Source organism: Pygocentrus nattereri, chromosome 3, assembly GCF_015220715.1.
Source record: "Pygocentrus nattereri isolate fPygNat1 chromosome 3, fPygNat1.pri, whole genome shotgun sequence".
Taxonomy (NCBI): domain Eukaryota; kingdom Metazoa; phylum Chordata; class Actinopteri; order Characiformes; family Serrasalmidae; genus Pygocentrus; species Pygocentrus nattereri.
The window spans coordinates 36,482,048-36,503,505 of NC_051213.1; the positions used below are offsets into that span (position 1 = coordinate 36,482,048).

The 21,458-nt window shown below is 40.5% G+C and overlaps 1 protein-coding gene across 7 annotated transcripts in view; it reads left to right on the forward strand.

The window, feature by feature from the left end:
• triob (trio Rho guanine nucleotide exchange factor b) overlaps positions 1 to 21,458 on the forward strand; it is a 195,610-nt gene that overhangs the window by 138,848 nt on the left and 35,304 nt on the right. For all 7 annotated transcript variants that reach the window (XM_017700847.2, XM_017700848.2, XM_017700849.2 and 4 more), the window contains 2 exons: positions 888 to 987; positions 6,446 to 6,689. In XM_017700847.2, coding sequence (XP_017556336.1) covers positions 888 to 987; positions 6,446 to 6,689 — 344 coding nt within the window. The remainder of the gene's footprint in view (positions 1 to 887; positions 988 to 6,445; positions 6,690 to 21,458) is intronic.

Below are 21,458 nucleotides of genomic sequence, written 5' to 3' on the forward strand. Positions count from 1 at the left end.
AATCAGCCAAGGCATGTTTTGGTCAGTAAATTTTGCTTCTTTGTTAAGAGCTGGAACTAAAAGGCTGACGTTGCCAACAAACATTAGACATCAGTAGACACCAAAATCTTTTTCGTAAATGCATCCCCAAATTTCTCTCACCTTTCTGAAACCACAACCATGTATTCATTATGGTCATGCAGACTTGCCAGTGTGGTTTAGAGTACAGTGTGACTTACTGTCACCTATAAAAATAAACCAACCTTACCATGGAGCTGAATACAGTAGGCAGCCACTTGTGCTGAATTTTGACTTCCCTTCACATGCATACACATCACACATGTGGATGCACCACAGATTACAAGTTTCCTATTTCTTTTGTTTCAGTTTATTAAAAAAAATCTTGAAATTTTTAACCTCAAAGGCAACTTAGAGTTCACATGCCAGTTTTGGCACAACTGTTGCGTGTATTAGATTTTTTGCTGGACAATTCCTTTCAAAACACACTAGTTAACCTTTGCTGGGATGTGGAATTTGTTAGCCAAAATTATTAACATTTATTTATTAATTTATTTATTTGGTCATAATATTTACTCAACCACAGAAAAACTCACATGGCTTGTCTGAGACTTGATCAAGGTGGATGCTAATGAATGAATGAATGAATAAGGAAGTAAGTAAGTGGTTGATTAGAGGTTGTATTTTCATACTGCAGCCCTCAGCAAATCAGCATTGCAAAGGTTATTACTGTGATAATGCTGGACAATGGATACATCATGCAGACTTAATCTCTGTCCGCTTTCCCTCACCCTGATAAGTATGCAGATCACAGGCTTCTTTTTGTTTGAACTTTAAACTGTTGTGTGTGCTTGCGCTTTTTGATTGAGACTTGTCTTAACTGATCACAGAGAGGGTGAGGACCTCGACAGTCAGGGTGACGCAAGCAGCCAACCGGACACGATCTCCATTGCCTCCCGCACCTCCCAAAACACCCTGGACAGTGACAAGGTGAGTGCGCAACCTGTCGCCTATTCACACAAACACACTCAGTCCACCTGCTGCAAGAAACCCGACCGGTCACTTCAAACACAACACCAGGCTGTACAGTGTCAGATTGTTGTACACCGTGATGGTCAGCATCATAGGTGCTACAAACATATACAGTTGCAAACACTGCCTGAGTTTACAACTCTTAGTAGATATTCTCAGCACTTCTCCAGTAACCCATTTCAGCTCGGCAGGTAATGTAGTAACACCACAGTGAGGCCTGCTTCAACCAGAGAAAATAAAACCGCTGTTTTTCTCTCAGAAACTTTTAAGCTAATTTTGTTCTTGGTTTGGTGGTTTTTGCTGTAGGTATTTTCCAGCCATCTGAAATTATGAGATTTTGCTGTGTGATTCTGGAGATATTGAGCTGTTTTATTCCTGACCCTGTAAAGCTTGTTGGGGTGTGGCTATATATGTCTACAGCATGTCATTTAACATTGCAGATGTCATAATTCTGTATTTTCTCTGGAATCAACACACTTTTTTTACTCGTAGTGAGTGGTTTTCTCTCCGTAGGCTGTGTGGGTACCATTAGCGGGCTGCTGGGAATTATTTTGTTGTTGTTGTTTTTTTGTTTTTTTTTACCACAAAACTTTATTAGGCATCCTCTCACTCTCCAGGATTTTGTTAAACAACCTGGTAAAAAGTCCACTGCCTTCTCTCCTAAACATCTCCATACCTCCACAGCTATGTCATCTGGACCAACCAAATAAATAAAGTAATAAAATAAATTGGCCCATGAATGTGGCATTTAATATGTTTTAATGTTAGCGATTCCTTCTGCCAAATTATAGTTCCTTAACAAGCAGTTTGTTGTTACATCAGAGTAACAAACTCCACTCACTCACTGCACAACCAGCAGTTCATTCTCCAGCTCCTTACACAGACCAACTGACAGTTTGGGAATTTAATGTAGTCTCATCTTCAGAGTCTGACCAAATATCTGACCAAAGTATCCATTTTCTGGTTGTGCACAATGCAATTTGGATGGTGAGTGAATTCTTTTGGCAATAACTCTCTCTCTCTCTCTCTCTCTCTCTCTATATATATATATATATATATATATATATATATATATATATATATATATACATATATATGTGTGTGTGTGTGTGTGTGTGTGTGTATGTATATATATATATATATATACATACATATACACACACACACACTGTATCTCACAAAAGTGAGTATACAAGTATTTTATTTTATTCTACCATGCTACTACCATTATATCTTTTCATGGGACAACACTATAGACGTGAAACTTGGATATAATTTAAAGTAGTCAGTGTACAGCTTATATAGCAGTACAGATTTACTGTCCTCTGAAAATAACACACAGCCATTAATGTCTAAATAGGCAACACAAGTGAGTACACCTCACAGTGAACATGTTCAAATTGTGCTTAGTGTCAATATTTTGTGTGACCATCATTATTATCTAGTACTGCCTGAACCCTCTTGGGCATGGAATTCACCAGAGCTGCACAGGTTGCTATTGGAATTCTCCATGATGACATCACGGGGGTGGTGGATGTCAGACACCTTGCACTCCTCCTCCTTCCGCTTGAGGATGCCCTACAGGTGTTCAATTGGGTTTAGGTCTGGAGACATACTTGGCCAGTCCATCACCTTCACCTTCAGCTTCCTCAGCAAGGCAGTTGTCATCTTGTGCTTGGGGTTGTTATCATGTTGGAAAACTGCTATGCAGCGCACTTTCCGAAGGTAGGGGATCATGCTCTGCTTCAGAGTGTCACAGTATATGTTGGAATTCATGTTTCCCACAATGAACCACAGCTCCCCAGTGCCGGCAGCACTCATACAGACCACGACCATGATGCTACCACCACCATGCTTGACTTTAGGCAAAAGACAGTTGTCTTGGTACTCCTCACTAGGGCACTGCCACAGATGCTAGACACCATCTGAGCCAAACAAGTTTATCTTGGTCTCATCAGACCACAGGACATGGTTCCAGTAATCCATGTTCTTGGACTGCTTGTCTTCAGCAAACTGTTTCCGAGCTTTCTTGTGCGTCAGCTTCAGAAGAGGCTTCCTTCTGGGACGATGGCCGTGCAGACCAAGTTGATGCATTGTGCAGCGTATGGTCTGAGCACTGACATGCTCACCTTCCACTTCTTCAGCCTCTGCAGCAATGCTGGCAGCACTCATGCATCTCACCCCTGGCAAGGCCTGTTCCAAGTAGAACCTGTCCTGGAAAAGAAGCTCTTGGAGCTCTTGGAGCAACAATTCTATTTCTCACATCCTCAGAAAGTTCTTTGCCATGAGGTTCCATGTTGAATATCCAGTGGCCAATATGAGAGAATTTTATTCAAAACATCAAATTTAACAGCCCTGCTCCCCATTCACGCCTGGAACCTTATAACTCTAACGAGTCACATGACACCAGGGAGGGACAATAACACAATTAGGCACAGTTTGCCTTCAGTATCTGGTGTGGCCCCCCCTGTGCAGCAATAACTGCAACTAAACGTTTCCAGTAACTGTTGATCCGTCCTGCACACCGGCTTGGAGGAATTTTAGCCCATTCCTTTGTACAGAACAGCTTCATCTCTGGGATGTTGGTGGGTTTCCTCACATTAAGTGCTCGCTGCAGGTCCTTCCACAACATTTCGATGGGATTTAGGTCAGGACTTTGACTTGGCCATTCCAATTTATAAAAAAACTTATTTTAGCTACACCCCTGCATTTTAGAGCAGGAAGTGAGACTGCATCCCCTGCAATGCAGTCTATCAGCAGTTTTCAGCGCTATCATTGACTCATGCCCTGTGCTGTAGGGTTGTTAAAGACTGATCAGTCCTGTATTTTGAAGTTTGTTTTGGTGAGGATTCCTGCATCTAGAAACTGTCATGTGCTTGTAATGTAATAAACTCCAGTAGGCTAGTCACGGGAGATGGTGAAGACAGAGCTGGCAAGGTTGCAGGAGTTTCTCTTAACAGCACAGACGTTTCTCCTCCCACACTCTTTCTCGGCTCTGCTCTCCCACAGCCTTGTTTTTCTCACTGATCCCCATCACAGTCCTTCGACCACACACACATACTCTGCCTAGGTATATAGCACAAAGATCCTAAAACATACACTTCCGTATGCAGACACACTTATACACACGTACAAGTTCTACAGAGCCTTCTATAGAGAGTAATACATTGGATATACATCAATATATAACCACTGTCATAACAAAACCTCACATCTTAACTGTAATGTACATTAATGTAGCAGGAATTATTACAAAACAATTTTACACAATTTTTATTGGTGCATTTGTCAGCAGCGTAAAGGGCAGCTAGCAATTTCAAAGGGTGTAAATAAAAAATCAAAAATGTAAATGAAATGAACAATGTGTGTTAATATTTTGGGATTTACTGGCAAAATACAGTACTGTGCAAAAGTCAGAGACCACCTTTCATTAGATTTTTTTGTAAAAATGGCCACTGAGCACACGTTATTTATTTTTCAGTGTGAGGAAAAATCAGAAAACATAATAAACAACAAATACTCAGAAGCCTCAGCTACTAAATGGAACATCAAACTTTTCAGTCCATTGTTTTTCAAAGACTTGCTTTCAATTTTTCAAAGAAATCTGCTGGGATATTTTTTCATACCTCCAGAGTTCAGTCTTAGAAGTCGGCTGTTCTGAGAACATCAGCAGCTTCTTTGTTTGCTTTGATTTGTCTTCTTTTTTGTCTGTTTCCTTTTCTCAGTAACAGCTTCTCAACAGCTACACATCTTTTCAAACTAGATAGTGTTGAGTTTTCTTCTCACAGTGGAAGAATGGACAGAAATACCTGTGGATTTTTTCAGATCTGAAGCAAGAGTAGAGCTTGAGTTTCTCCCCTCTCTCAAAAATGAAAGCACAGTTTATCTGATGCTGACCGTTTTGGTGGTCTTCGATTTTCTTTGTATATTTTGATATTTTTTTGTGCTCCAGTTTTGGAAACTCTTATCTTTACACTTATTTTCCTTTGACTTTATGCAGGTGGATTATCACATGTCTTATCTGCTGAAAAAGGAATAAATTGTGGCCATTTTGAATGAAAAATTATGAAATGAAAGGTAGTCACTGACTTTTACACAGTACTGCATAATACGTACATATATAGTGTAATATTTTCATAGGAGAGAAACTTGCTATTGCAAGCTTCCCACCACACGCTCACACTCAGCTCAGAGGAAATCATTCTCTCTAAATTGACTGGTGTATCCCAGCCGGCCTCTTCACAATGCCTCCGTCTGTCTTGTGCCAGTCAGCACACACAGAGCACTCTCAGTCCACACCGAGGTGAGAAGGTCAGAGCCCGCCGTGCGCTTCCCCGCTGCGGCATTTTAATTAGCCTCCTGCTCCTTTAAAACAGCTCTGTGGGCTCCATGTGCCTCCGCCTCCGCTCCCTCTCTCCCCCTTCCTACAGCCCTAGCGCCTTCTGAACATGAGTGACGCTGTCGCCGCGGCGACACCGCGATGTGTCAGCAGCCTCCAACCGCCTGCCTCTGCAGCTCAACTGAGTTCCGAAGGATCAGGGGAACGATAACTGACGATAGGGACGGAGAGGAAGGCTTGGCTCCTTTGCGTTTAGCTTTCCGTCGCTGTGCCTCAAGGACCCAGCAGTTGTCATTAGAACTATGAGGCTTTGACTTGGAGCATTTTGCTGTTTCGCTCATTCAGTGTGGACTTGCTGAGGGACATGGCGTGCAAAAGCTCAGGGTCAGTAGCACAGCTGCTGTGCTCCCTGGCTATGCCACACTATCAGTGGGTATGTGATTGACAGTTGGATGGAAACTTTGACCACAAACTCTTGCCACTGTTTGTGTCTGTGTCTGTTAATTTATTGTATTTTTATTGCTATGGATTAGTGTTCAATCAAATGAATAATGCTTTAAAATAACATCATAGTGGCTACACAACAAGGACAAAATAGTAAAATTGCGATTATGTTGCTACATATTACAATACAGCTTGAAATACGTTATGAATGCATTGATAAATCAGTGATGGCTAAAGGTGAGCTTGCAAGGTAATTTAATGGTATTGCATGAATGATGTGATTCATCAAAACACCCGCAGAAGCATCTTGTGCTGAGATTGGTTAGGATGCTCACAATACACAGTCACGATTGTTATTGTTTTGATGGTTCGTTTGCATATTTCAGCTTTCTGTGATATCAGCGTTGATATCCAATATTGCGAATAACAATAATTACGTTCTTACATATCCATACAATACATACAGTATTCTTTTTCAGTTAGTACTGCTTTTTTATTTATATTTCTTTTCAAGTGAACATCCCTAAACTGAGCTTTTTGGCCTACAGATGTGCATAGCAGTTGACAATCTAACTAGAATTTCTTCTTGTTCAGTGATCTTTAACTAGTGATGCATCTTTCCCTTGTCCACAGCTGTCTGGTGGTTGTGAACTGACAGTGGTCATCCATGACTTCATGGCCAGTAATGGCTCAGAGTTGACTGTGAGGCGAGGTCAGACTGTGGAGCTGCTGGAGAGGCCACAGGACAAGCCAGAGTGGTGCCTGGTGCGCACCACTGACCGCTCACCTGCCCAGGAAGGCTTAGTGCCAAGTGCCATGCTGTGCATTGCCCACTCCCGCAGCAGCATGGAGATGGAGGGAATCTTCAACCACAAAGGTAGGATGAAGGAATTTCTGATGAAGGAGTCTTCAGTTTCAGTGTTCAAATGGAGTGGCTTTATGTAAGGGTGCAGTATGGGCTTTGCGTTTTCACAGCGCAGCGTATGTGTGTTTTTTTTCATCTTTGTTTGAATTTGGATATTTTAACACCTGGATGTGTGCCATAAATGAAAACTTCTTTTGTGAATAATTAAAGCTCACTGTTAGACTTAATTTGACTGTACTATTTGATTTTCATTACAGGGTCATTCCTTTGACCCTGTAATGTTTTATGTCCTGAAATGGTCCTGTCTCGAAAAGAGCTTTAGTCTATAATGTGTCAGCTTTCTCCTGCCTGGAGGGATTTCCACTCAGACATGTTCTTACTGGTGTAGGAGGATTCCAGCTGTTTCATTTGTATGTATTTTACAGACCAGCACCAGTGACTCAGCCACCAAGCCCATGATGGGTTCATTAGCATCCTCATAGTTGCATACATGCCCACTGAAAGGACATATATTGTCCTGTTGAGTTATTATCTGTACCTCATGCTTGATGTAACTTACAATGGGCTAAAGGAAGCATTGTGAAGAGGTTATGGTACTGTAGATGATGAGGAATTGTCATACTCTATAGGTCTTCCACAAAAGATGCTGTTCAGTAAAGTCTGAGTCTTGTTTTGACTTCAGAGTTGTATCCACTGTCCTGCCCCACGCACTTTTGACGAGCGCTTAGTGACAGATAGTGTGTGGTGTGGTAACCTTGGTGTCAGCCTGTGTTATGTGCTGAGCAGGGTTAACTTGCCATAGGGGATTTCCCACAATCCAAAAGGTCAGAAAAGGTGACGACAAAATCTCTTCTACAAGTGCTTAGCAGTTCCCTGAAGGCTTCAACCAAGCAAAAGAGTTTTGGTAGACATGGGTTATGACCACGGTTTAAGCGTGTTCATTGTGTTATATTCTCTGTTGTTTGACATATTACAGTTTCCGCTGTGCTGTCTTCTGGGAAGGTTCTAACCATTTCTAACCACAGATCCCTTGATGACTAGAGCAGTGTGCTGTTCATTCAGTGAATTGTGTGAAAGACTTTGCTTGGTAGGAGTTCTCTTCTCACAAAGAGAAAATCAGGTGGTGGTATGTGCTTTAATTGGCAGAGTGACCAAGCATAGGCCTTTGGGGTCAAAAAGAAAGGGGTGACTGGGCCTCCATTGTGATAAATCTAGCCGTGTGTATAAGGTTTTGTGTTCATTTGGGAATGCTGAAGTGAATTGTAACTGAGGCCCCGTCCAAACATATCCAGATATTTTTGTGAAGTAGTGTTTTTGTTCTGCGTTTTGGCCTCACATGCACACAAAAATGATGTTTCCATTCACAGAAAAAAATGAGGTTTTTGTAAATGCTCTCCAGGCAGCATATCCTGTTAACTTGCACATGATTTACACTTATTGAGTAGGCAGAACTCTTGTGTGAAATATAATTGATGACTGGCTTGTTTCGGTGTGCTCATCAATTTGACGGTGATAACGTTTATAGTGTTAATTAAGTTTATTTTTATTTTTTCAATACATTGTAGTCTGGAGGTCTACTACTACTGCTTCGGTTCTTTTAAAAGAGGTATAAACATAATTAAAAATACTTTATAAAGATTCTAGAGATGTTATTTGATCAATAGCAATTGATCAAAGCAGTTGGCTTTGCTTGTGTTTTTAAAGCTTTTATTTTCATGGAACTCCGACTCAAATCAGAATCTATGTGAAATCTCGAGTTACAGAGGTTTGACGGACTACAAGTAAAAGCCTGTTGCGCTTGTAACCACAGCTGATACTTTGTTACAAAATCTCTGCTTCGCCTTCATGGCACAAGCTATATGTTTTGCACAATGCACACATCTTCTCGAGGAGAATGACATCAGGTTCTATGTGGTATTAAAACCCTTCAGTGAGATGGCATGCTCGTATGAGTGTTTTCATCCTGAGTGTTCAATTCTGAGAGCCTCTGGCCTTGAAGCCAACAGTGAATTGCTTGTTAGATTTCATAACTGCTACCAGGCATCCTCACTAACATATAAGATATATGTTTTATAAACTTTAAACTAAAGTGGACAAAAGGACAAAAGGTCAATATATGCTTCGTCATTTAATGTTAATGTTAACATTAATGAAATGTTCATGGTTACATGATAAAAACGAAAAATACTTATTGGAATATCCTATGCTTTAGGATAGGTTGTGAGTGGAATTCTGCTAAAAAATCTTCTAAGCAAGTATTTGAATAGCAAAAAGTCCCTGATTCTTTTTTTTTTTTTTTTGATGGTAAAAGAAATACACCCATTATCTGTATACTTAGCTGGCTAACAGCAATGCATATACATCATAAAATCATAACGCAGTTCAGCTGAAACTACTAAATTCAGCCAATATTTTACTCCTAATGCGCAGTCTGCAATTGGCTGATTCCAGTACTGCCCAGTTTCATTTGTGCACGCCGAAAAGTTAATGACCTTTGCAATACTGATATCGCAAACGTTTCTCATATGCAAATGAGCTTCTAACCAATCATTGAATGTTCTGTTGTATGCTGTGAGCACCCTGATTAGTCATAAAACCAACATTCTGTTTTTGAGTTTGGATGAATTTAAGAATTCAGGTGATCGATGATGATAAAAATGTAAAGGTGCATTAGTCAGTGTATTTATTTTATTGCTAATATAAATAACTAGGCTGTAAAATAAGTAGAAGATAATAGAAAGTAATCGATTTAGCAGTGGCAGCAGCAGAGGTGCATTGTGAGCCTGAGAAACCCTGCTTGGACACGCTTCTCCATCTGGCAATCCGATGGATGACTCTGGTGTTTAGCTGAGCTACAGCAGCTTGGCTAGACACTGCTCTGAAACGTACACGGCAAGGTTTTGTCTGTGTTATACACTGACCTCCTGTCAATCATTTTATACGACTCTCCCTCACCCCGCATGATTCTGCCCCCATCTGTCTCAGACTTGTGGTGGAATCCAGTTACCGACCAGCACCAGCAGGTATTGGTACTATGGGGATATAAGACACAGAATGCTGGCAAAAAACTTAACAACAAAAAAAGTGATAGAACAACAATAAATACTGGAAGCATTTTTCAAAGATAGAACTGTTAGATGTGAAGAGTCCTGGAGAGCTATATTTAAACTTAGGCATGAAAAGAACTGAACTCAGGGTGCTGTGGGCTATACACTGTGTGTTGATGTACTCTCAAGCAGCGTTAGCATAACGTCGTACATTTATCTTATTTATCTTAATAGTAAAGTAAAGCAATAAGATGTCATGACGATGCTTGGTAATGCTAGTAAACTCTTAGGCTGCACACCATTGAATTTATGAACATGCCTTGTGTTGATATGTGGGAATGGGAGGTAGATCCACATCATTCCAGTGTTGTGGTAATTCACCTGTTTAACCACTGGATATCTAGATATCGTGTATCTTCAATTTTGACCTCGCACCTTTAAGTAGTTTTGTTCAAAATGGTGCAGGCCACATCACACCAACAATTCACCAGTGTATTCTTAGTGTACTGCGAGGCGTATCGCAATCACAGTATGTGGCAATATGATCACAGGATGGTATTTAGAGCATTTTATGCAGCCATAACTGAGGTCGTGGGAAAGGTGCCAGTGCTCTCTCAGCAAGGATCAAGGACAATGACTATTTATAGAATGGGTAGAAAGGACATGTGAGCATTTTTACCACGTTTAACATTTCCTGACCACTCCTTGTGAACTCTTACATTTAAATTTTTGTGATTGCTGGTCATTCGAAGTTGGTTACATTAGTCATCACATATAATCCAAAGCAGAATCTTCTGAATGTCCACTGGTGCTGGAAGGAGGGTAAAGGAGCCTTGTGTGTTACCGTGTGTTCGTTCAGCAACAGGAAGCAGTTCCACTGGCCGAGGCCCAGCCGCAAGATACCAGCCAAACACACAGTTCAACAGGAGACTCTTTGTACTGACCACTGTGCCATTTCTGTATTCCTGCACTGTCCACCTCTATCAATAAAGCTGGTGAGAGAGGTACTTGTTCAATAGGTAAAACATGTACTGCGACTTGATATTGGCCATACCTGTTGGTCATCCTCCAGACAACTAATTACTGTAATGCTTTCATTTCTGGAAAGTCACAGTATGAATGTGTTCTTTTCATGTTTCTATGGATGTCAGTGTTCGGTTTAGATTTGTTTAGAATAGTTTGTCAGTGAAATAAGTTAGTGTACGATTGTTAGTGAATAAGTAGTGACACTAGGCAAGCTTATGGACAAATTTTGTGCTTTGACCGGATTCCTAGTTGACAAGGAAATGTTTTAGATTTTCCTGTCTTTACCGCAATAAGTGAAAATTAGGGAAAAATCTGCAAAATCTAAAAAAGTAAAAAGAAAAAAAGCAGAAAAAAAACTATTTCTTAAACAATTTCCGCTCCTTTAGTGAACTGTGCCTTTTCTTGCTCGTTCTCCTTCTCTCCTTTCCTCCCCCTCTCTCCCTCCCCCTCTCTCTCTCTCCCACTCTAGTCAGCACCACCCTCCCTTGCTCTCTCATTCTCTCACTGTTCCACACATTATCCAGTGGGATATTTTCAGTTCGATGCATAGCGTTTCGGGACATGAGCCGTACTGCCGCATCCTTTAAGGCATGGCGCATGGACTAAACTCACTTTTATCTTTGAGTCCAACGTACCATATGAACTCGGCAGGAGAACCCTTGGAGAAATGCAAAGTGTGGGTGCTAGATTTGGGTACGTACTGTCCTCAATTTCTGTGATTGTAAATGCTTGCCATTTAGTTCATACCTATTTCAGAAAAATATAAATTGTTTTTCATTTATTCTCAATTGAAATGCTAATTACAGTAGTATGATATCTGTGACCAAAGGCTTGTCTGTCATATGTTTCTGATGACAGTGGTCAGTGACCATCACGAAAGCTTGATTTATGAATCAGCTGCACTTAAATGTGGTTATTCATGGACTTATTATCAGTGCTTTTAGTAACTTTGTATTCATTTACACTTTAAGTCTTAATGACAGTCGGATGATTTGAATGAACAAGAACAATAGCTGTCACGCTTATGGCAGCAGACATCATTTATACAATTGGCGAGCATGATAGATGAATGGACATACATTTCTTTGTTGTATATTGTCTTATGGGATTGTTCTGTCCACTCTTGCATGTTGTAGCGCGTGGTGTTGGTCCCTCCAGGGTGTCTTTGGGACATTCTTTACATTGTTCTCCACTGTCTCCAGTCTTGGAGAGCCTGCGTGATTTTGCAGTCATCCTCCAGCAGTGGTGCTCCATAAGAAGGCTTTTTTTTTTTTTTTTTTTTTTTAAACGGTATAATTGGAATTCCACGCATTCAATGGCAGTATGTGCAAGCCTGCTTTTTATATCCGCAGGGTACAAGGAAACAAAGAAATAAATCAGCACTGTGGATGCCTGTTTATTTGTGGCTATGCTGGCAGCTTGGGTAACTGTGTGGTTGAACATTTGGAGAGTTGCAGTTGGTGCCTTCTGGGTTTGTCCACTGCTTTTGTATCTCAGTATTGAAAGTCTAATGCTCAAAACAGTCACCAGAGTTTAACCATAGAGGCGTAAGTGAGTCACAGAGGCTCTAGAGGAAGTGAACCAGACATGCCAACTTAATTAGACTTGGACTAAACCTACAAAGTTTACAGGCTACTTGTCTTTCTAAGTGAACTGAATGCGTGTGTGCTGTATAGGGGCGTTACGGTTTGATGTTTAAATGGAATGATGACCTGGTCAAAAAATATTACGGTTTAACTGTTTCACGCAGGGCTACACTGATACCATTTTTTCCATTTTGATACCGATTTTAGATGCTTTAGACTTTTCCCCTTAATTTACTTAATGATAATAATAATAACTGTTTATTACAATAATAATAATTATTATTATTATTGTTACAATCCAAATTCCAGATATCTCTCAGACCTTCACTTCTTCATTAACAGTCTCGGTTAACTAACTCTAATACTAATACTTTAGGAAAAATTTCAACTGGTCTATCATCCACTGCCATTGTCTTCTCACAAAATACTGGCATTATAGATGTTATGTTCCATCTGCTGGCGCACATGTAGGATTCAGTCAGTAGCACAAGTGCGTATCACATATTGCTGCATGGTTTTGGTATCCTCATTTCTAGCGCTACTGACCAGTGGTGCAGCCCTAGTCATTTTTACATATACATCAGTATCGCCACCCCTCTGGTTTAATTGATCACTGAGGTTATTTTCCACATGGGTACCCAAGGCCAAAGTTACTGGCACATCTCTACTTTGAGCAGAACACTTTTCAAATTTTTTGTTAGGTGAGGTCCTTTTGTTTGTCCCTTTGTAAAAAATTAGCTAAAAACTAAAAGAAACAAAGATCTAATCCTCTGCTGTTACAATTCACTGCAAAAATGGTATCTTGACAAGTGAAAATATCTTCAATTCAGTCAGTCTTATCGATATAATATTTCTCATCTTGAGATTGCTGTAAGCTTATTACAAGATTATTTAACAAGGTCGCCAACTTTCTGCAGTCAATCGCTACAGTTTTTCCAAACTTCATGGGGCCTTCAGTTTAGCTCAAAAACAGTGTAGAGAGCTTAATGGAATGGGTTTCCAAGGCTGAGCAGCTACATCCAAGCCTTACATCACCAAGCACAAAGCAAAGCATCAAATGCAGTGGTGTAAAGCGCCGCCACTGGACTCTAGAACAGTGAAGACGTGTTCTCTAGAGTGATGAATCACGCTACTCCATCTGGCAATCCAATGGATGAGTCTGGGTTTGGTGGTTGCCAAGAGAACAGTATTTGTCTGACTGCATTGTGCCAAGTGTAAAGTTTGGTTGAGGGGGGATTATGGTGTGGGGTTGTTTTTCAGGAGAACTTAGTTCCACCAAAAGGAACTCTTAATGCTTCAGCAGACCAAGAGATATTGGACAATTTCATGCTCCCAACTTTGTGGGAACAGTTTGGGGACGGCCCCTTCCTGTTCCAACATGACTGCGCACTCGTGCCCTAACAAGGTCCATAAAGACATGGATGAGTGAGTTTGGTGTGGAAGAACTTGACTGGTCTGCACAGTCCTGACCTCAACCCGATAAAACACCTTTGGGATGAATTAGAGCGGAGACTGAGCCAGGCCTTCTCATCCAACATCAGTGTCTGACCTCACAAATGCACTTCTCGAAGAATGGTCAAAGAGTGTAAAGAGTAGCCTCAATTATTAAAGAGGTTTCTGAGGCTACAGTGTTACTTAAAACTGTGTTTCTCGTAGGGTTGGCTTTGGATTTTGAAAACTGGGGGAAAAAAGCTCATTTTTGAGAATGATTTTCATGAAGATGTCCCAGCTTAATATTGCGTTGTCACTATAAGATAAGGCATGTTGCTTAATTCAGATCTTTTAGTTGTCTGTTGTTGTCTGGTTTGTTAATGGGCAACAGTGTCATGTTTCAATGCATTTGGTAACTGTGTGTAATATTACTAAGTAGCATTGGTGCATCTAACAGTGCTGTCAAGTCCTGGAGAAAGAAGGAGCTCTACATTTTTTCAAGGAGAGTTAAGATGGATTGGCTTATGGCTAAAAAAAGCCCAAGAACCACTGGTTTAAGGAACTATAACTTATAGATGGGAATAAACAGAGACACATTTAACCAGGATTTTGGAAAAGTCCGTGGTCGGGGAACCGTCTGATGTTCCCGGACATTGCAGAGCAACAGTCTGCGCTATAGCTGACCACTTAAATGGTCTGTCTCTCACACATCCAGCCCTGAGCTTATTTTACACCCCACAGGACAAGAATATGTCATGACCATTGACTCGTTCTCTTGTAAATCAAGGTGGACAGACGTTCTCCTTCTAATATTAGCTTCACACCAAAGACTTCAAAGGGATTCATTCTACCACTCCCACCCTTCCAAGCTCTTCAAACAGAAGCCCCCAGAAAAATGGACGTCTTACCCTGGATAGCCGGTCATGTCAATGGCAACCCATAACTTTTTGTAAATTCTCCTGCTGGTTGTTCTTGCAGCAAGAAATCCTGACAGACACAAACTTTGTAGTTTATACTTTTCTTTAAAATATTTTGACGTTTAAAAGGATGTGCTCAGTTTGGTTTGTTTAAGCAGGTAAATTTTTATTGTTATATATTGGGTGAGTAGTCCACTTAAAACGAAGTGTTGTTCATCCTCTTTGGAACAAGCTTCAATACAGCCAACCTTGGCTGCTATGCTGGCAGAGGTTCAAATCACACCACGATGTTTGGGTGCCTTATTACTGCATTATACTCAACCTCCACCAGAAGTGTGGGGGGGTTGCAGTGAAGGGTTTCAGGTGACATGTATGCTAAACAATTGGAAGCACTTAACAACAGCTTGGCCACAAAGTGATAGACCACACAAACACACAGTGCAGAGTCACTGATCACAGTGGTACCTCATAAAAACGCCTATCCTGTGTTGCATGTCACTACAGAGTTCCAAACTGCTTCTGGAAGCAACATCAGCACAAGAACTGTGTCAGGAGCTTTAGGAAATGGGTTGGTGTAAAGCTGGAGTGGTGTAAAGCATGCCACCACTGGACTCTGGAGCAGTGGAAATGTTTTCTTTGGAGCGGTGAATCACGTTTCAGTATCTGGGAGACTGATGGACAAATCTGGCTTTGATGAATGCCAGGAGAACTCTGCCTACCAGTATGCATAGTGCCAACTCGGGATGCATTGATACTGATATTGGGCCAGTAACATGCTCATTTACTTGTACGTGTACTCATAAAAGTTCACAGATACAAACAACCAATAACCACTAATATCATGTGACGTAAACTTTGTGTACGCTGCCATGCTAATAAACAAACGACTGGAAAGTGTAGAGACCATGTTGTCCTACCATGTACGTTTCAGAGCACAGTGTTCAGCTGAGCTGCTCTAGCTCAGTTTCTTTGCATGTTCCACTGGACTCTAGAGCAGTAGAGACGTGTTCTGTGGAGTGACGAATCACGCTTCTCCATCTGGCAATCCGATGGATGGCTCTGGTGTTTAGCTGAGCTACAGCAGCTGAAACATACACGGTAGGACAACATGGTCTCTACATTTGCTCAGTACTCAGTGCAAAGCATGTTGAAGAGACAGCTTTATTTGAAGTTGTTCACAGATAGAGCTATAAAGGCTGTGTAGCATGGACTGAGCATCTTTGTACAGTATATAAATCACAGGCGTTACATGTATGTGTGTGTCCAGCTTTAGAGGACATTGACTAGCCAAACAAAACGCTTCAGACATAGAGCTCCACAACTGAGCTCCTCAGATTAGCCGGAAGTGCGTCCTGCTGTCACCAACTGATATTGTAAGAGAATGATAAGGAAGATTAAAACTATGAAACATAATTTATTTATAACTGCACTTTTCTTACATGGAACAAAACCTGCTCTTCTCCACTGCAGCACTACTCAGTCTAAGGTAACAAAAGTAGTATAGCTAGCTAATACACTTTATTTAAATTCAGCTGGAGTTTAATCAAATGAAAGTACCCCTGTGCGTAAAGCAAGGTCCCTAAAGACATGATTTGGCAAAGTTGTTGTGGGGGAACATTAATATTAACACATACGTTTACCTAACTGAAGAAATCAGCGTGAGGTTCGATTGTAAGCAGCTGATTAATGGCCATTTCCTGCGAAGTTATATTTGTTGGTGAGTTTTGTCTTTGTTGCTCAACATTCAGTTTTACGGATATCAATATTGGCTGATTTCAACAGAAAACTGTTACATCGGTCGGGCCCCACACTTAACATATAACATATCGCTGCTGTTGGAAGAAAACCTTGTATCTCCAAAATAGTAACTTTACAGAAGAAGAAAAAAACATACTTCACTTTCAATGTAAATCAATGGAACCAGATTTTTTCCCATTTTGGGTCATTTCTTTTAGGCCTCTCATCACAAAATAAAAAAAAAATACTTTCAAATTATGTCAAAACTGAAAAATGCCAAAAATGGAGATACAAGGTTTTCTTCTGACAGCAACAACATATGTGACTGTAATATCAATGTGATGCTTTATCCATATAATTCAGCCTTATTCCTCCAAGCTGCCTGTAAGTGTGAGTTGCATGTCAAGCACAGGAGAGTCGTTCAGCCGGGGCCGAATGCCCAGTTTCATCAAGCACTGGTGCGCACCTGTTTCAGCCCCACTAAAAGCTGCCTCTGTTCAGGTGCCCATTCAAATGCCCACTTCCTTCCTTCAAATAGCGTCATTCAGATGGGAGAAGATTTGAAATACGTCTCACATAGTTCACATACAGCAATACAACAGAGTTCTCTAAGAGGGCTCTAAAGGAAAGCCTTGCTGTGTTTACACCTGTTCTTTTTGCTGGATAATTAGGAACATTAGCAATCAAAGTGGGTCTGATTAGCATTGATACAAATAGATTTAGCAGTTTCGAACACAGTGCCTTGCAGGCCTGCGGGTGATTGCACATGCAACACCTCTTGCTGCAAAAGAATGTCCTGTTTCTCAAAGCAAAGTGGTGAAGTTTGCGAGCATAGTTTACATGCATACACTTGAATGCTGAGATTACAATCTGTGGTATTGGTAGACTGAGTCATTTTGGTTGGAATAATGTGTCATATTCAGACCTGCTGTTTGCAATCAAGGGCAGGGTTTTTCAGAAGTATGTGTTTGTGGGCGAGGGGGGCATATGTGTTTTACTTACAAAACCATGCAGTCCAGTTTCAGTTTGACAGTCTTTCACTTCAGACCTTTCTATGAAATCTTCAGTGTAAGAATATGAAGCATTTCTAAGACACACTACACATCACTGGCTTATGAAGTAAGATATTTACATTTACTGCATTTGGCAAATGCTCAAACCCCAGTCTACAGCACAGAGGGCAGAGGTGTTACCCATTACACTATAGCCACCACCCACCATTCATATTATGGAAATTATGAATGATTTTTAATACCACAGGAACTACCGCATGTAGGAGTTAGTGTAAGCTTCCACAGAGGGCTTTATAGGATATGTTAGTGAGCTATGTTATGTATGTCTCTGTTCCATGTGGACATCAAAGTATCTCTATAATAGACCCACAATGGCGGAGATAAAATCCTCCTTGCAATTATGTTACTTAATGTAGTTGCAATATTCATTGCAAGATATTAAAACAGATTTCGAAAATTAGTTTGACCCTTCAAACCATCGGCAGTAGTGCAAGCTAAAGCCCAACTGCTTGCACACTGTATTTTGCAGTGATGGAATCAATGACTGTAGCCCTCCAAAAAGGTTTACAGAAGAAGGACAAAAAAACATTTATAGCTTGTACTGGAAGTAACAGAATGTTTTCCAAATAATTTTTAAATGTTTTTTTTTATCCTTTCATCATGAAGCACTATGTAAAGGGTAACTAGGGCTTTCAAATTATGGAAAAAAGACCTGTACGAAAGTTGTGCCACGATTGCCACAGTTTTTCCAATCAGTTGAAGTGAGCAAAAAACTAGAAATTGTGCACTAAAATGAGTAGAAAAAACATGAGCAGGGTGTTCAGCCTTTCCATTTGTCTGTATGTTGTATATATACTCCTTGGTTGGAACATGCAGCCACTGTTGCTTTCACTGGATGTTAATGATGGGAAAAACAGAAACTAGTGCTAAAAATAATTTTAAATCTGAAGAAAAAAAAAACCTATTTTGCCTTACAGTGCATGCGAGGAAACTTTGAGAGGCATTTACCTCTTCAGACTGGTTCCTATCACCACCACAGCAAGTCTCTCTGAAATGGAGCATTTCACATTAAATCACTCTGAATGACTTTGTTTACATGTTACCAATATAATTATGCAGAACGTTTAAAAAATCAGTGCTTTCTTCAGGAGCATGTGCTCCATTTCCAGGCATTGGTATTGGTGTTAATGCTAGGTGCAGTCTCACTATGTTTCCTGCAGTATGCTCAGAAATAACTGCAACTTTTAGTGAGGCATCTGGAGCAGCAGGACAGCTCAGGTTGTAGCTCTAAAACAGACAATCAGGAGTGTAGTCTCTGCATGTGACTATCATCAGAGACTGACTGTGCTGGGTTTAGTCATTGTGGCCAAGGTGTATTGACTGACATTCAGATCGATCCACCACAAACTGTTGTGTTTGCGTCAAAGGCTTGTTTTGTCAGTAAGCAGACAGCTTAGGAAACCACTTGCTGAAGGGAAGTGTGTGGTTTCATGACAGTAGTAAATGTACTGGTTATTTGAATGGCTTGTATTTTTTATGCCTTAAATATTTTAATTCAATTATACCAACAAATTCATTATAGCCTTCGTGATGACTATAGGAGACCAGTGTTGCTCTGTGTGAGTCATAATGCATGGTGCAGTTCAGTGTTAACTGTGCTGGTTAACTGTAGGTAATGGTGCGTATTATTGAGTAACTTAAGGTCTCGATAGCATTGACTCTTGTCCACTCAGTGCATACGCTTGTATACAGCAGTTGTATACAGTACAAGTCTATGTAACCATCTGTAGGTGGATCTGCAGTGGTGCATGTTCGTTGGTGCAGTTATGTGTTATTTTGGTGGATCCTGTGTTGAGTGCTTTTATATGTGTGAAGGTTGGTATTGGGGTCAGAAATCGCTGTAAAGTAGGTCATAGTGAGGCTTCAAATTTCCAAGAGTAACAACTACAAAGATATAATCCCTTGATTTGTTTTTAGCTGTATTTTTTGTTGCTGAAGAAAGAATTATTTGTTTTTAATGGTTGTTGTGACCGGAAATTGTAGAAATGAAGGATGGTCTCTGACTTTTGCCCCATGCTATAGATGTACAATTACTGGAGAATGCAGATCAATGCACAGACTGTGAGACCACCCTCTCCTCCATTCATCATTGGTCAGTTTTTGACCACAGCATTGCTGTTTGGATTGCTGAATATTATTGGGTGGTGGATCTTTTCCAGCACAGAAGTGACACAGACAGGGTAGTAGTATGGTAGTCTGTGTGGTGCTGTTATGAGTGGCAGACCCTGCTGCCTGCGTTGCTGGGGGATTTTTACACACATCAGTGTCACTGCCAGGTTGAGAGCAGACCAGCACCCAACAATATCCAGCCCAGAGCAGCTCCAGGGGCAGAAACTGACCATTGATGAAGGACTAGAGAATGACTAAAAGAACATACATTAGCAGATGAGCTACACTCACTGACAGCTAGGTGGAGCCATAAGGTAGGAGATTTTAATAATGTGGATAGTGATGGTATACGGTCTTTTAGGCTTTATGTAGTAAATATGAGAGTTCATCTGTAAGGTGGCGTTTACGGACGTTTACTGCTTGTTCCACGATGTTGGTTGCATTTTTCTCCAGCATTGCATGTGTACAGACAAACTGCAAGACTTCAGCCAAAAATAGAATTGACCCTCATAGACAATTCATTTACAAAGCCTCCCAAAATAACCCAATTAACAGATCTTAAAGTGAGGAGTTATTTAACAGCTCCCACATGTCCCCAAGGAACAGTCTGCAGAGACAGTGGAGGTGGTTCTGTATGGAGATCAATACAGAGGAGATGCCTTACGCAAGCTTTACATAAGATGCCATTCAGCTAAGTTGATTTCAGAGGACTTGTGAAAAAGAATCATCTGTTTCGAAGGGAGAATAAAAGTACTGCAGTCTTCTAAAAATACCTGTTCTTGATAGTTGTGTCTTCAAGGTGCTTCAGAATATATTCTCATCTTATCCAAACTCTGCTACGGGACAGAACACAGTACTTTTCTGGCCAGTTAAATCCAGTTTAGCTTTAGAATGTTTATGAGCTAACAGTTGTGATTTAGTCCAAAAAATCTATATCTGAAAATACTGAATCTCGTCATGCTTGTATAGTGACAATAAAGACATTCATATACATAAAAAATGAAGAAATTGTTAAAACCTTTGTAGCATTTTTGTGGTTTATCCAGTAAATGTTACCCACACTGCCCCTAACCTGAAATAACAATAGATTCTATATGTCTCTAAAATAGACTCTCTCTCTCTCTCTCTCTCTCTCTCTCTCTCTCTCTCTCTCTCTCTCTCCATATGTATAAATTATTATTATTATTATTATTATTTGTGAGGGTGAGGGAGTCGCAGACGAACGCAGATAGGAAGTAAGTGCGTCTTTAATGATGGGGCAAAGTACAGCGATTGACAAAAGGGCAAAACAAAATCAAAGTCACAGTCCAGGCTATAGTCAAAAAGGTACAATTCCAAACGACAGAGGCAAAGGTATCCAAAACAGGGGTAAGGCAAACAACGAAAGCCATAAAACCAATACGGAAGTCAAAGCACAATAAAGCAAACGGCACAAGAATCAATGCTCAGTAAGGTTCGGCAGAACAATACTTCGCATTGATGCTGGCGAAAGTCTATGCTTGAATAGCCCAAGCTAAGAGTCCCCTGATACTAATTCAGGTGCGAGTCCTTAATAATCAGGAGACTGAGATCTCCTCCAGGAGTGGGGTGGGGAGTAGGAAGTGAGGTGAGACTCCAAGGAATTCTGGGATGTGGAGTCCTTGTCTTGCGTGGAGTGCGTGACATTATTATTATTATTATTGTGGTGATTTTTGTCCACTTCTACATATTCCATTGCACATTTCTACATATTCCTTGCAGCAACAAGTGGGAAAGAATTATATTAACCACTTTTACCCAATAGATAAAATGCAGAATCAGCCTAGAAACTAAAATGAATTCAATATTGAATCAGATTTAAAATATTTTAATAAAT